This window comes from Rousettus aegyptiacus, unplaced genomic scaffold (genome assembly GCF_014176215.1).
Source record: "Rousettus aegyptiacus isolate mRouAeg1 unplaced genomic scaffold, mRouAeg1.p scaffold_m13_p_2, whole genome shotgun sequence".
NCBI lineage: Eukaryota > Metazoa > Chordata > Mammalia > Chiroptera > Pteropodidae > Rousettus > Rousettus aegyptiacus.
Window position 1 is genome coordinate 10,253,772 of NW_023416295.1, and position 16,439 is coordinate 10,270,210.

Below are 16,439 nucleotides of genomic sequence, written 5' to 3' on the forward strand. Positions count from 1 at the left end.
AGAAGATACAGAGGAAATCGATAAGCAGGAAGAGTGGTCAGGGAAGGCCTCTTAAAAAAATGGCATTTTGAGAAAAGACTTGAAGATTAGGGAGCAAAATACGTGCATATGTGGGAGAGGAGATAAAAGACTATTGTCTTTGGTGGATTGAATCAAGTGGTGACCACCGCCACCTCCCCTACCAGCAGCTTACAGATGCACCAGCAGCTCTGCGTCCCTGTCATTCATCCTCCAAGAGTCTCTGCTGCTGTTTCCTCTCCCACACCAGCTAAGGTTTCTGGTTGCACCTTCCTTAAAATGGAGTGATCGTTTAGTAGGTATTTGTGAAGAAACCCGAGTGTGGAATACTTCACAATATTTATAAATTCATCCTTCCTTTTAAAAATCTATATCACTGTATCATTAAGGTTCAATAAAAATGTAGTAATGGTTTAGGACATTTGTGAATATCAGTAATAAAGATAGTATTTTACCCGTAAGAATTTTTGTTGATGTGTTTGTTTTCTTAAAATTTTAATTTGTTTAAAAAGAAAATATCTCCTTGTGACAGTAATGTTAGCACATATGTTTTAGAAGCACTCCATTATTCAAATATTTATAGAGCACCTACTATGTAGAACAGGACTTACAGTGTCCTATGCAAAGGTGGTTAGAATGTGAACTGCATATGAAAGTATTTCGATCAGTGTACTTGAAATGGGAATGGGATAGAAATATTTTGTTTTGTGCATTAAGTTGGTAAAATACTTAAAAGCTGAGATGAAAGACATTATCCTAGAATTTCCTTTAAAGCGGTACTTACATAGCCCCTTAGTATTTTATTTTTAAAAGCTTAAAGGCCAAAACGTTGCACTTCTCAATGACACCAGTGATACTTAGTTCACTGCTAAGAACTATTCTTTGGTCAATATTAAACATCCTAAGCAATCACTTTGGATATTTGCCAGGACAGTTAAAATTTGAAAAACACCAGTGGGTCTACCTTTGTAAACACAGTATCTTATGCACTTGATCTTGGACATGGAGCTACTACTTTGATGACTCTAAAGCAGTGTCTGTACGGAATGACTAACAAATCCTAGCTCATTTAAGGGGAACATCTCTTTCTTTTCTATACACAGGTATCTTTAGGTGGTGTTGATCTCACAGTCCGGGTGCTCACAACGGGATATTGGCCCACTCAGTCAGCCACACCAAAGTGCAACATCCCACCAGCACCGAGACATGCTTTTGAGATATTCAGAAGGTAAACATAGATCAAACTTTGTATTTCTAAGTACAGGTAATTGTCCAAAACCTAAATAAATCTGAGCATTAGTAGTATCCCTGATTGACATTGAATTTACTCCATTTTTTACCTCATATTCAAAAGGAAAATTTATCCTTTATGCTTTTAATTTGTAAGACTTCATCATGTAAACTTTTCAGAGGAACATGTTATTAATGTTCTTCGACATTAGTGCATGGTTAGGAGTATGTGTTTATTGTTGATGTCTGCCACTAGCCTAGGACGAATTGGTTGCTGGGTTACCTTGAAGGAAGGTGGTCTTATGAGCAGCAGTAGCTGACCAGCAGGCAGGGGCAAAATGCCAGTAGAAATGATTTAGTATGTTACCGTTATCATTTAATATCTAGCTAAGTTACTTAGGTCTGTCTTTTTCTCTCCGTGTCTGTCTCCCTCTCTCTTCCCTCTTCCCTCTCTTTTATTTTTTATTTCCCTTCTGTAAAAATATTGAACTTTCTAAGATTTCCTTTAGCTTTTCACCTCTCCTTTACATATATATGTCCATTAAGGGTTGTTATCCTGTAGTTTATAATTTCAAATATGTATTTTATATGATTCTCTAAAATCTGGTTTGATTTGCTCAAGGTTTTACTTAGCCAAACACAGTGGTCGACAGCTCACACTCCAGCATCATATGGGTTCTGCAGATCTCAATGCCACCTTTTATGGACCAGTTAAAAAGGTAAATATGGATAGTTCGACCATATTTATATTTACTAACTGAAAATTAATCAGCAGAACTGATTTGTGATTTTCCTTGGCCTGGATAAATTGTTTCTTTTATTTCCCTGTTTTAGATATTAAAAAAGGGAGAACTTTGGCTTTAATTTGTTTACTTTTGTTCCCTTAGTTCTAATGTAAAGACTATTTACCAGTAGCCTTCCTTAAGGAGTGAATAATATGATAATTACACATTTTATTTAGAAGATTAGATTCGAGACAGTATCGCATAAAATAATAAAATGTAAATTGATTTGAGAATAGAAAAAGCCATGAGTCCCTTTTTAAAATTATCAGTCTCCTATAATCCTTACTTTCAGATCAAAACCGGTCACATTAACCCTTGAGATTTGTAATATGTACAATATGTTACTAAAGTCATTTAAAAATTAGCACTAGTCTAGTGAATTGCCTTCATTTTTAAATTTTATACCTAAAATTGTGAGGTTTAGAGTAATAATTCACCTTTCATTGATTAGTATAACTCAAATTAGGGCCACTTTCCTTAAAAATAGAAAAGTAATAGAAAGCTTTTAGCAATACATTAAAGAAAAATGCTTAAGTTGTCATCTAGGCAGCAAATAACAGTTTTAGTCTGTATTTCAATTAGAATCTTACTGGTTTTGTATAATAACACCGTTAATACCAGTTTTTTTAAAAAAAAAAATGGTTAAAATGGTTATATGTATATTCTAATTTTTACATTTAATTAAAACAGGAACTATTCCCTACAGTTCATTTAGTAAATAATGTTCAAAACTATTATATACTTAAGTGGGAAGGTCAGCTGTACAAAAAACTCAGGTTTTAGCTATGGTTTGCTTTTATTTTAACAGAGAGGTTTTTTTCCCGAATAATGTTGTCTTTTGAAGTTTCATTAAGCATGTGTAGATTTTAGAAACATAATTCACATATTAATTATTGAAGACTTAAATTCCTACTTTGTACTTCTTAAATCATAGAGTCAACAGGCTTTAAAGAGTGGCAAAGATTCCCCCACCCCCATCCTGTGCTATTTGATCTCTTACTGTGATTAGTCACACAAAAAGAAACCTAATACTACTACTTCTGGGAGTGGTGTAATGGAATGATGTCTTATAAGTCCATTATCCCATCGTTAAAATAATTTTAGTTGTGAATGTAAGGAATTTTTTGATTCATTTTTTAGATGTATTAAAGTATTCACAATTTTTTAAAAAATGACAGTTCTAAAGACTGCACACACACATACATGCACACTACACATTTTTTAATAATATTTTCTATCAGAATAAATTATATAGTTTTCTAAAGGAGGGGTTGGGCATGGCCTTGCTTATTTCTCAAACATAATGTTAAAGCTAATTGTATGTTGTTTATACTTTTTAAAAATGAAACAGGAAGATGGATCTGAAGTTGGTGTTGGAGGAGCACAAGTAACTGGCTCTAATACACGGAAGCACATATTGCAAGTTTCCACTTTCCAGATGACCATATTAATGCTCTTTAATAATAGAGAAAAATACACATTTGAGGTATGCATTAGTTGTATAAATTTTAACCAATTGTGTTGTTTCTAATTCTCACCTGTTACTTGAATAGCTTTTTGAGTCATTATTTTTTGAAGAGGAGGAGGATGGTGAGGATGGTGGTGGTGGTGGTGGTGGTGGTGGTGATGATGAAGATGATGATTTGAGTAATCTTTGAGTATTGTTAGAGAAGAGAGCGCGAAATTAGGCTATGGAACTATATAAACATTGTACACTTATAGGTCACATTTCATTTGTTTTTTTTAAATAAACTTTATTAAAGTATAAATATGTTTTATATAATAAACATCCCATTTAAAAATGCGCACAGTTTGATGAGTTGTGGCAGATGTACCCACCTGTATAACTACCATCGCAATCAATTCCATCTCACCCAGGCACCCAGTAATCAGCTTTATATCAGCATAGATTTGTTTTGTCTTCCTAGAATTTCATATAAATGCAGTTATCTAATCCATACTTCTTTTGTGGAGCTTCTTTTACGTAGCACAGTATTTTTGAGATTCATCCATGTTGTTGCATGTATAGTTTCAGTAGTTCATTACTTTTTATTAGTAAGCGATACTCTGTTATATGGACCTACTACGTTTTCTGTATCCATTTACCAGTTGATGGGCATTTGAGTTGTTATCAGATTGAGGTTATTATGAATAAAGTTATATGTTTAACTTTTTAAGAAACTGCCAAACTGTGTCCCAGAGTGGTTGCACCATTTCACATCGCTGCCATTAGCGGAGAGTTCCAGTGCTGCACCTCCTCTCCAAAATTTAGTACTGTCAGTCTTTTTAATATTAGCTATTTTAGCTGGTGTGTAATTATTATCATATTATTAATTTGCCTTTCCTTGATGACTAACGATGTTGAGCATCTTTTATGTGTTCATATGCTACTTATGACATGTCTTAGTGAGGTATCTGTTCATACCTTTACTGAGCTGTTTAAAAGCTCTTTATAAATTCTGTATACAAATCCTCTGTCGGATCGGTGTGCTGTGAATATTTTCTCACAAGTCTGTCACTTACACTTTTTTTCTTAGTGCTGTGTTGTTTTTGATGTCCTAAGAAATTATTGGTTACCCCAAGATTATTATTCTTTAGCTAACTTTTATTATGCTTACATTTTTTATTATCTTTTTTCTTTCTCCCTATCTTTTTAAATGGATAGGTTGGAGTTGAAATGAAGATTATGTGATTCTTAAGTTTAAATTTAAGATAAAGAGTGAATCTTCTAAGAGATGACTATTTTTATATTCCTCAAGGAAATGTTTTGAAACTTGAATGTTTTAGGTCAGTGGCTAAGTCAAAAGGTTTTGCTCTTCCAGATGTGCCACAGGGAAGGAATAGCCTTAGTTTTCAAGCACAAGTTATGATTGAGTCCCAAGAATATTGTTTAAGCAAGTATTGAGTACCTTACTCAAACATAGTACTTCAAGCAGAAGTACAGCTAAATTATCTCTAACAGCTTGGATGTTTTATTCTGCAGCTCTCATGGAGAAGTATATTTTAAGCAAAATAAGCTAATGCTGGAGTGGGTTTTCAGAGCTCACCTTTATGAAGAGCTGGCAAAAATAATGGGATAAACAAAAACATAAATTCATTTTCTCTGGCCATTATTGGAATTGTTAATAATGTTAGTGGTTCAAGCCTTTTCTTTCCCAACCAGCTTGAGATCATTGATGCTAATGAGCAGTGCTTACACAGAAGATAAAATTAAGTAGGAAATTTTCTCTAGTATTTCAGATTTTAGCTAAGTCACACACCAGAAGCCTATCATAAATGGCATATGTAGAACGTTGTTCCTATGGCTTCATAGCCTTTTGGCTGCTCATATCTCGAACCAGGGCTGTTGTGAAAAGAAAAGGCACGTGAAGTTTATCTTGACTCACACCGTATGTTTCACTGTAGTCCACTTCATAAGTTTCATCAGCCAACTCTTTCACAGAAATCATCTCTACAAGTTAGAGGAGATAGTTAATAATTTTCAAGGAAGCTAATCTTTTATCTTTGGATATTCTTTCTTTCAGTTCAGTAATGGTGTATTATTTAATGCTACATAAAAACCTTAAAGCTTAGTGATTTAAAATGGCCACCAGCAATTTCTCTTCCGTGGTTTCTGGGGGTTAGGGATTTAGGAAGGGCTCGATTGGGTGATTGTGGCTCAGAGTCTCTCATGAGGTTGCAAAAATGTGTCATCTGGGGTTCAGTCATCTAACGTTTCTTGGGGGCTGGGAAATACACTTCCAGGCTTTTGGTATACACTTCCTTCCACGTGGCTGTCAGGTTCCTTTGGCTCTTGGTGAGAAGTCTTAGTTTCTCTCCACATGGCCCTTTTCACATGACTGTTTAATTGTCCTTGCATCCTAGTAGCTAGCTCTCCCTAGAGCAGTCAGTGCTAGATACCCAAGCAGAACTGCAGTGCCTTTATGACAGAGCCCTCAGAAGGCACCTATGGTCACTTCCATATTTTCTTAGTTGTCCAAGTCATCCCTGTTACAGTGAGGGAGCCACACAAGGTTAAAACATACCAGGATCATCGTGGGCCATTTTGGAACCTCCCTACAAATGGTGGCATTTACTTGTAGTGAAACATTTAATCCATAGTAATCAGGATGCTGGGCTTTTTCCTCTTTTTATAGATTCTTTGAATAGAAGTCTGTTTTGTGATTTGAACCCAGAAAGCGAAATATACATACTACTCTTGGGAAATATCTGAGGCTGGCATAACTTTATTACTAAAATTGACCCAGGAAAATACAAAAAAAGAGAACGAAAGCTATAGGTTATTCAACATAAATGCACAAATCTTAAATAAAATTTTAGAAAGTCACATTCAAGAGAGTATTGAAAGAACAATTCGCTGTTTCCAAATAATGTTTTTCCTTGGAATACAAAGAAGGAATTTGTTAGCAGATAGTTGTGAAATTTTATATTAATAATAATATAATTAACACTTGCTACAATGCCAGGCACCACTTCAAGGATAAGAGCAATTAATGATCTCTACAGATGTACAAAAAGCATTTGATAAAAGTCAGTCACCAATACTTCTACTGTGAGGGACTCTTAGGTACTTAAGAATAGAATGAATTGCCCGCCCTTAATGTCATAAGAGTGTGTTTAATGAGAGACCTGAGCACGCAGCAGTTAGTAAAATATTAGACACTTTCCCATTAAAGTTAGGAACAAGTTAGGATACCTGCCTTTACAGCTACCACTCAGCCTTGTTCTGCAGGTTCTAACACAAGAAGAAAAGGAATGGAATTTTTAAATATCAGTAGTTGACAAAATTTGTAGACAGTGTGATTGTCAACTGTGATAATCAGCTAAGAAACCATTATCTGAAAAGAGGCCAGTTGAAAAATCAACTTTTCTGTAAATCAGAATTAATCAGAAAATGACATGAAGAAAGTGGTATTTTAATAGGAATCATAATTTCCCTAGGAATCATTCCAACAAGGAAAGTGGAAGACATAACAAAAGGCAATAAAAGCAAAAGAATGCGAAAGGGTAAATGTACCCAACTGGGAAAGCTCCATGTTATAAAGGAGTTATTTGTTTGAAGCCACGTATAACGTCCATGAAATTCCAGTCAAAATTTGTAAAAGATTTGTTTTCTATGAAAAGTGACAAGCCGATCCCAAAATTCATCTGAACAAGATGCACAAAAATAGGCAAAACTTTTTTTTTGAAGGAGTGGGGCTTTGGGGTGGAAAAGCCCAGTAAGTGGGGAAGGACTTTGTCCTAATATTAAGAACATACCTGAGTTAAAATTGTTTTCAATCCTGAAAGGAAAGAACACAGCCAGAGGTATTACTCTGCCTGACTTTAGTTTATACTACAAAGCATCAGTAATCAAAACAGTAGTATTGGCAGAAAAACAGACACACAGACCCATGGAACAGAATCAAGAGTCCAGATTTAAACTGACCAAATAATTTTCTACAAAGAAGCCAAAAAAACACAATGGAGAAAGGAAAGCCTCCTCAATAAATGATGCTGGGAAATTTGGAAAGCCACCTGCAAAAGAACAAGACTAGACTTTTCTCTATCACCATACACCAGAATTAACTCAAAATTGATCAAAAACCTGAATATAAGACCTGAAACAATAAATTGCGTAGATGAAAACATAGGTACTAATTACACTCATGGACCTTGGACTTAGAGAGGATTTTATGAATTTGACCTCAAAGGCAAGGGAAGTAAAAGCAAAAAATGAACAAGACTACATCAAGCTAAAAAGTTACTGCTCAGCCAAAGAAATCGTCAACAAGGCAAAGAGGCAACCATCCAAATGGGAAAATATATTTGCAAACAACGCCTCCAATAAGGGCCTGATATCCAAAATATATAAAAAACTCATACAACTCAAAAATAAGAAAGCTAAACAATTAAAAAATGAGCAAAGTACCTGAACAGACACACTTCTCCCAAGAAGACATTCAAATGTCCAGCAGACATGAAAAGGTGCTCAAGTTCGCTAGCCATTAGGGACATACAAATCAAAACCACAATGAGATACCACCTCACACCTGTTAGAATGGCTGTACTCGACAAGACAAATAATAAGTGTTGGAGAGGTTATGGGGAAAAGGAACCCTCATACTCTGCTAGTGGGAAAGTAAATCGGTATAGCCACTATGGAAAAACAGTATAGAGGTTCCTCAGAAAATTAAGAATAGAATTACATATGACCCAGCAATCCCTCTTCTGGATATTTACCCCAAAAAAGCTTGAAAACATCCAGAAAGGTGTATACACCTTGATGTTCATAGCAGCATTGTTCACAGTAGCCAAGACATGGAAACAGCTGAAGTGCCCATCAGTAGATGACTAGATAAAGAAAATATGGTGCATGTGCACAATGAAATATTATTATTCAGCTGTAAGAAAAAAGGAATTAATGCCATTTGAGGCAACATGGATGGGTCTTGAAATTATCATGCTAATAAGCAATTAAAATCAGAAAAAGTTGAGAACCATATGATTTCATTCATATATGGGATATAAAACTAAAACAAACATGACAGACAGATGGTGGATTAATGGTTACCAGAGGGAAGGGGGTGAAGTGGGGAGGTAAATAGGAGTTGGGGATGGTCAAATATTTGGTGGCAGAAGGAAATTTAACTTTGGGTGGTGAACACACGATGCAATATACATATGACATATCATTGAATTACATTCTTGAAACCTACTTGATTTTATTAACCAATGTAACCCCAATGATGTTAATCTAAAACATTGTTTTAACTGTGCAGGTAAATAGCTCATTAGAAGAAAATAAGGAGTCCAGAAACAGATTAATATAAATAGAAGTATTTAAGATATGATGAATTTACCGGTTCTTATCAAACTCAAGTAAAATAATTGCTTCATTTGTGGGAATGGTCAGCAAGCAGTATGAGGACCTTAGTTCCAAATGTCATTTCACATATAAAATTAAATTTCAAATAGATATAAACACAAATCTATACAATTAATAGAAGAAAACAATATTTTGGTAAGCTTGATAAGAAAAAGGCCTCTTTTCAGTTCTGTTCCATAAACCACAAAGGAAAGGGCAGATTTAACAACATAAGTAGTAATAAAACATCTATATGGTAAGATGTCATAAAGAAAAGATAGACTGGGAAAAATTATTTACATGTAACAGAATTGAAAACTGTAAATATACAAAGAACGCAAATAAGTCAACACAAAAAGAAACAACTGAAAAGAAAAACAGAAGGAAAATGAGTAGACAAAGCACAGAAGTGTTACAGATATCCTTTAAACATTAAAAGAAAAATGCTTTTCTTCTATTGGTCATGGAATTACAAGTTAAAGTAGTAAGATAACCATTTTTATCCCAACAGATGGACGGACGAAATGAAAATTCTGTGTCGAAGGTAGAAAGAATAGGTACTCATAGACTGTTGTGAAGTTAAATAGTTAACTCAAAAGGCAGTTTGTTGGTATCTGTCAAGTATAATATATAACTTGAAGGAAACTAGTACATGTCTAAAAATCTCCTTGGGGAAACCTGGCTTTTGTGTTCAAAGACAAAAAGGCATGCTCCATCACAAAACCGGGCACAGTCCCAGTCTGCCTTCGTGTTGTGATAGGAGCAGTGCTTTGGAGTTCCCCATAGCTTTGATCTCTTGATGCTAACCTGGAAAATCTCCAGGAAATTAGTAGACCCACCATGTGATGAGACCCCCATTTACGTTTAATATTAATACAAGTGTGTAGATGGGCATGTCCATGGACATACGATATGTGTGCGTTCATGTCCGTATGTGTATATGTAGATGTATAGGGAAAGTCATAGAAGGGTACATATTGAATTGCTGTAGTTACCTCTGGGAATGTTGTGTAATTGTAAACTCTCAACTAAGAATGTTTTTTCATTTCTTTGAATATGATTAAACAGTAAATAACTCACTTGTAGTATGCACATAGTAATTATAACCAACATTCTAATGATTAATAGCACCTATTTAACTTGTTGGGATTAACATTTATAGTATTTGAAATGTCCAAAATAGGTAGACATGACCAGAAATCATTTGAAGCAAAGAAAGAATGTGCGTTATCCCCAAAATTCTCTCATTTCTCTCAATCCTCACGTAACCCGACAGTCCTTTAGAAGAGCCTAAACTGTTGCTTACAGACTCTCGTGAAAGAAAGGGAGACTGACTCCAGGTCATTTACATGATCCCGAACGTCGCCACCTTCATGTCCGCTGCTCCTGTGCTGCTTCTGAGAAACAGCTTTCTACAGCAGATCAAAGCCACATATCCTGACGCGAAGGCTCTCCACACACGCATCCCCGCAGATGTGTGGGGACTAAGTCATATGCATGTGCACTTCTCTGAGTGTCCCGCTGACGTAAGAAGAGAGTGATGAATTTAAAAGTTAGACAGTTGACTCTCGAACAGGTTGCGGCTACAGTCCTTGACACCCACCTGCCCCCAGTTGAAAATCGATGCATAACTTTTGACTCTACAGTGATTGCCCTTTGCATCCTCGGATTTGAAGGAAACTCGAAAATAACTGGTTTTCACCCACCATTTGTTGAATCTGTGGATGTGAAACCCGTGGACACAAAGGGTTGACTGGATTTATTGAGGGGAAAAAAATTGTGTGTAAGTGGACCCGTGCAGTTCAAACCTGTGTTTTCAAGGGTCAACTATATATTCATTTTTTCCCCAAAACTTTTTTGTTCAATATTTCATTTATCTCATGTAGAAAAATACCTACACTCCAAAATACTTATTGCTGTTTATATTTAGTATTAATTACCAGATATTTAATTCTTTTTCATTTGGTCGTAAAGACAGTAAATATGATCAAGTTGGATTATAAATTGTGATTGTATGATACAGCCTGAGTTCAGCCCTACTTTGCTTCTCTGCAGAAGTTGCTAAGCAAAAGAATAGTTTGGATAAACTTGGAAGGAAGTTTATAGAGCATGTCTAAAATTAGACATGGTTAATATTTTGTTTTTACTTGACTATTAAAGCAGGCCCCTAGTATTCCCTGCTGCGTGGCCTTTTTACACTAGGGGTCTTATATCTCCTGAAACAAAAGTAATGTGTGTATTTTCTATACTTTGTAATTTGAATCACCTTTTCTCTGTTTTGTTCAAATAAGTGGGATTTCAGGGAAGTGTCACAGTCAGGAAATTCTTTGTTGTAAATTGTTTTTTTAATGGAACCACTGCCTGGTCAACTTCACCTACTTACTAACTAACCTGCTTGAATCTTTCAAAAAGTCTGATTATAATGTCGGTGTGATGAAATTTCAGGAAATTCAGCAGGAGACAGATATCCCCGAAAGAGAGCTCGTCCGAGCCCTGCAGTCCTTGGCCTGCGGAAAGCCCACCCAGCGGGTTCTCACGAAGGAGCCCAAGTCAAAGGAGATTGAAAATGGTCACGTGTTCACAGTCAACGATCAGTTCACATCCAAACTTCACAGAGTCAAGATTCAAACAGGTATTCTTCCTTTGAAAAAAACAATTTTATTGTTTTCTCTAAAAAATTCTTGTCAGTTGGATTTCTTTTAAAAAAGTAATTCTTTTCTGGTGCTTCGTGACACATAGGCTTAATATACAGCACAGCTTTTATTGACAGGTGCTCTGTCAGAATGCAGCTGAATCCAAGTACAGTAAACATTCAGAAAAGGAATTCATAGTGTGAACATGGTACTTAACTTCCACGTGGGGTTCTTGACAAGTGAAGTACAATTTTATGAACATACTACATCTTAAAATAATCCTTTTTAACTGGTTAGCTAATCTAATAGATGGTGTCTATTTTTAAAACCGATTTACAGATTATTCAAAATTAGGAGTTACCTATCTAAAGATTGGTCTTTAGATGCAGCTATTTATAGTCCAATAAATATTTTTTAAATTTGAAAACCTTAAAACTTATATCTCAAACTTAAAAACAAAAGTGACACAATTATGAGCAGTTTTTGATTTTTTTTTATTACATTAAAAAAATTTGGGATGGGGTATTTATAAATTACCTGTGTTATTAAACAAAACATCTCCTCTCCCAATACACATAATAACTTGTCAGTGGATTCACAGCAAGAGAAATCTGCCAGATGCCAAAATCCATGCTATTTTATTCTTTAAATTCATTCACTATGTTCTCCCTCAGTCTCTGCTTTTTCATTTTTATTTTTCAATTAGATTTACCATTCAGTGTTCTGTCAGCTTCACGTGTACAGCATAGTGGTTAGACATATATGTAATTTACAAAGTGATTCCCCCCGATTAGTCTGGTACCCACCTGGCACCATACATAGTTATTACGATGTTATTGACTATGTTCCCTCTACTCTACTCAGCACCCGGTGACTATTTTTTAACAACCAATTTGAGCTTCCTAATCCCTTCACCTTTTCACCTGGTCCCCTACCCCCTTCCATCTGGCAATTAGCAATTTGTTCTCTTATCTGTGAGTCTGTTTCCTTTTTTGGCTGTTCATTTATTTTGTTATTTAGATTCCACATATAAGTGAAATCATAGGGCATTTGTCTTTGTCTGACTTATTTCATTAAGCATAATGCCCTCTGGGTCAATCCATGTCATTGCAAATAGTAAGATTTCAGTTTTATAGTGGAGTAATATTCCATTGTTGATGGTTTCCTTTGCTGTGCAAAAACTTTTTGATGTAGTCCCATTCGCTTATCTTTTGTTTCTCTTGCCCAAGAAGATATATCAGAAAAAAATATTACTAAGAGCAGTGTCAGAGTTTAATGCCTATGTTTTCTTATAGGAGTTTTATGATTTGGGGTCTTACATTAAGTCCTTAATCCATTTTGAGTTTATTCTTACTTGTGGTCGTAAGAAGGTGGTCCAGTTTCTTTCTTTTCTTTCTCTTTTTTTTGTATATATTTGTCCAGTTTTCCCAATACTATCTATTGAATAGACTGTCTTTCCCCCATTTTATATTCTCGCTTCCTTTGTTATAGATTAATGCTGGCAGCGAGCTGCACTTTTTTTTCTACACAGGAAAGGGATTACGAAAACCTATGGGGTCACAATACTTATCACTAAAGAAAAAATTTTAACGTAACCAAAATATCAGTAAGAGCCAAGATGATCTAAGTCCCATTCCAAAATGAAAAACATTTATTTGCAGAATTTTACAACTGACAAGAACTTTGAGACCATATCCTATTCAAATCATATCTAAAATACTAAACATACACACATATCACCAAAAAGTAAAAATCTGTGAAGAGATGACTATCTTTTGGATAATAATATCTGACAGTACTGTTGCTGGGCGTGATGGAATTGGTGACTGTGAAGACAGTTACTTGTTTAGGGTAAAGCACTGTGAAGCTAAGTAATTCAGGTACATGCCTCCGTACATTTTTCTTTAAACCTACAATACAGATAAGTCCTGAAACCTAAAACCTGTATCTGGCCAAAACTATAAATTTGTATGTCTTGCACTGGGGAGAAAAAAGACATTTTATTCTGTGATTCTCTTCAGCACAGTTCTATTTTTAGTATACATCTCTGTCCCAAAGACATAGGGCCAGTTTTGGTGATGGAGACACAATGATGTGATTTGCAGCTGTGGGGCACAGTAGTCAAAGCTTTAACAGAGGTACACCACCCTGCTTCGAAAAGCATATCCAGTTAGGGTCAAAAGGAAAAGCAAAAGTGTGTATGTGAGTCAGTGTATTCTGGCAATCAGTTGTATATTTAACATTAAAATAATTTTTTTTTTAATTTTCAGAATTACAATTTGTTGTTCATCGTTTTACACACACTATTTACATGCACACAACAACAATGCATTTGGGAGATAATACCTGAAGGCTTTGAATGAACTGCAAGTGTCCAGTCCCAAATTAAAGAGAGCTGGAGTTTTAGACTAGTTCCAGAGAGCCAGCTACCTATTGAGGGGTCTCGCTACTGCAGATTCCTCTGTGCAAAGTCACTCACTGCCCTTCAGGATTCATTTACCAAGTCTATGAGAAACAGATAAGCATTTGATCAAAACAGTGATTTTGTGATAGCCTCTCCTCTCTAACACTTTTTTTTTCTTATTTTGATCTATTCATTCTTTGCCAAAGTAAATCTTAGCTTGAACAACTAGGGAGTTTGGTAGTCTGCTCTCAGGTGAAGAAAGTGAATCTAAAGGAACATTAATATAAATTGAGCCCTTAGGAGTCAGTCATGAGGTAGTCCAGTCTCTACTGTAATCCTTGGGCCAAATGTTGAGTTAATTGCTCTCTTTGGTCTTTTTTGGTTTCAAGCATATAGTAAGTACATTGGTTAGACAGCTATATAATTTATAAAATAACCCCTAACTGCTGTTTCTCTCCTCTGGGCCTCCTCTAGCCATTACATCACTGCTAACTGCATTCCGTATGCTGTGCTCCCCATCCCCATGACCATCTATCAGCTACAAATTTGTACTTCTTGAACCCTTCACTCCATTTTCCCAGCCCCACAATCCCCCTCCCCTCTGGCCATCCCCAGATTGTCCTCTATATTTGTGAATCTGTTTTTGATTAGTTTGCTCTTTTTGTACCTTAGATTCTGTATATAAGAAATCATATGATATTTATCTTTTTCTGATTTATTTCACTTAGCATAATAACCTCTAGGTCCATCCATGTCATTGCAAATAGTAGAATTTCATTTCTTTTTAATGGTTGAGTAATATTCCATTGTATATATGAACCATGACTTCTTTATCCAGGTGTCTGTCGATAGGCATTTAGGCTGCTTCCATATCTTGGCTCTTGTAAATTGTGCTGCCATGAACATAGGGGTGTATAGATCTTTATGAATGATTGTTTTGGTTTTCTTTGGATAAATACCCAGAAGTGCAATTGCTGGGTTAAAAGGTATATCCATTTTTAATTGTTTGAGAAACCGCCAGACTGTTTTCCATAGTGGCTGTACCAATTTGCAATCCCACCAACAGTGTACGAGGGTTCCCTTTTCTCCACATCCTTGCCAACACTTGTTTGATTTGTTGGTGCTAGCCATTCTGACAGGTATGGAGTGATAATCTTATTGTGGTTTTAGTTTGCATTTCTCTGATGATTAGTGACGTTGAGAATCTTGTCATATGTCTGTATCTCCTCTTTAAGAAATATCTGTTTAGGTCTTCTGCCCATTTTTTAATTGGATCATTTGGGTTTTTGTTGTGGAGTTATATGAGTTCTTTATATATTTTGCATATTAACTTCTTATCATATGTATTGTATCATAAGCGAATATTTTCTCCTATTCAGTCGATTTTCTTTGTTTTATTGATGGTTTCCAAAGACTTTTTTACTATAAATATAATTTTTTAAAAATCAGAAAGTTGTAGTCATTTAAAAATTTTACTTTATTTTAAAAATACTGTTTTACTACAAAATATATTATTGTAATAAGTGAATTAGTACTGGGAAACATACTAATTTTAAAACTGTATTTAAATATTAGTATTGTGCCTTTATTCTCTTCCATAGAAATATGCATAATTGCATAGAGAATACACATCTTTCATTATGTTAAATATACAATAAATAAGATGTCCATTATCAACTTAAAAATAAGACTATACTAAAAACTATTCAACAGAACCATAAAGATGACACCAAAAAACTGTTAGTACTGATAAATGAATTCACTAAAGTAGCAGAGTACAAAATTAATATTCAGAAATCAGTTACATTTTATACACCAGTAATGAACTATCAGAAAGAGAAATTAAGAAAATAGTCCCATTTACAGTTACATCAAAAAAAATACCTAGAAGTAAATTTAATGAGGTAAAAGACCTATATACTCAGAAAATTATAGCTCACTGAAGAAAGAAATTGAAGAAGATACGAATAAATGGAAGCATATACCATGCTCATAAGTAGGAAAAGTTAACAACAGCATTAAAATGTCCATGCAGTAGACTCAGTGCAATTCCTGTCAAAATACCAATGGCATTTTTCACAGAACTAGAACATATAATCCTAAAATGTATATGGAGCCATAAAAGACCACGAAAAGCCAAGGCATTCTTGAGAAAGAACAAAGCTAGAGGTATCACACCAGCCGATATCGTACTACAAGTAATCAAAAGAGCATGGTAACGGGCATAAAAGCAGGCACATGGATCAATGGAACAGAATAGAGAGCCCAAAAAGAAATCCACGCCTACATGGTCATTTACTACAACCCCTGAAAAGAATTATTCGCTGTAATTTACAGGAATTTCCGTAGCCGACGGTCTTTCCTTCCACCACCACTCCCCATCTGCCGCCCTCCCCCCATGCAGCCCGATGCCTGTGTAGCCACTTAACAGATGCCACTGTTAGGCACCTGAGTGCGGAGTATTGTGCGAGGCTCCACATTTTTAAAAACATCATAATGCATTGTGTATCACCCCGTTTTCC

The 16,439-nt window shown here is 35.3% G+C and overlaps 1 protein-coding gene across 3 annotated transcripts in view; it reads left to right on the top strand.

Annotated features, from left to right (window-relative positions):
* CUL3 (cullin 3) overlaps positions 1 to 16,439 on the top strand; it is a 90,358-nt gene that overhangs the window by 67,717 nt on the left and 6,202 nt on the right. For all 3 annotated transcript variants that reach the window (XM_016122888.2, XM_016122889.2, XM_016122890.2), the window contains 4 exons: positions 1,122 to 1,246; positions 1,871 to 1,967; positions 3,385 to 3,519; positions 11,326 to 11,512. In XM_016122888.2, coding sequence (XP_015978374.1) covers positions 1,122 to 1,246; positions 1,871 to 1,967; positions 3,385 to 3,519; positions 11,326 to 11,512 — 544 coding nt within the window. The remainder of the gene's footprint in view (positions 1 to 1,121; positions 1,247 to 1,870; positions 1,968 to 3,384; positions 3,520 to 11,325; positions 11,513 to 16,439) is intronic.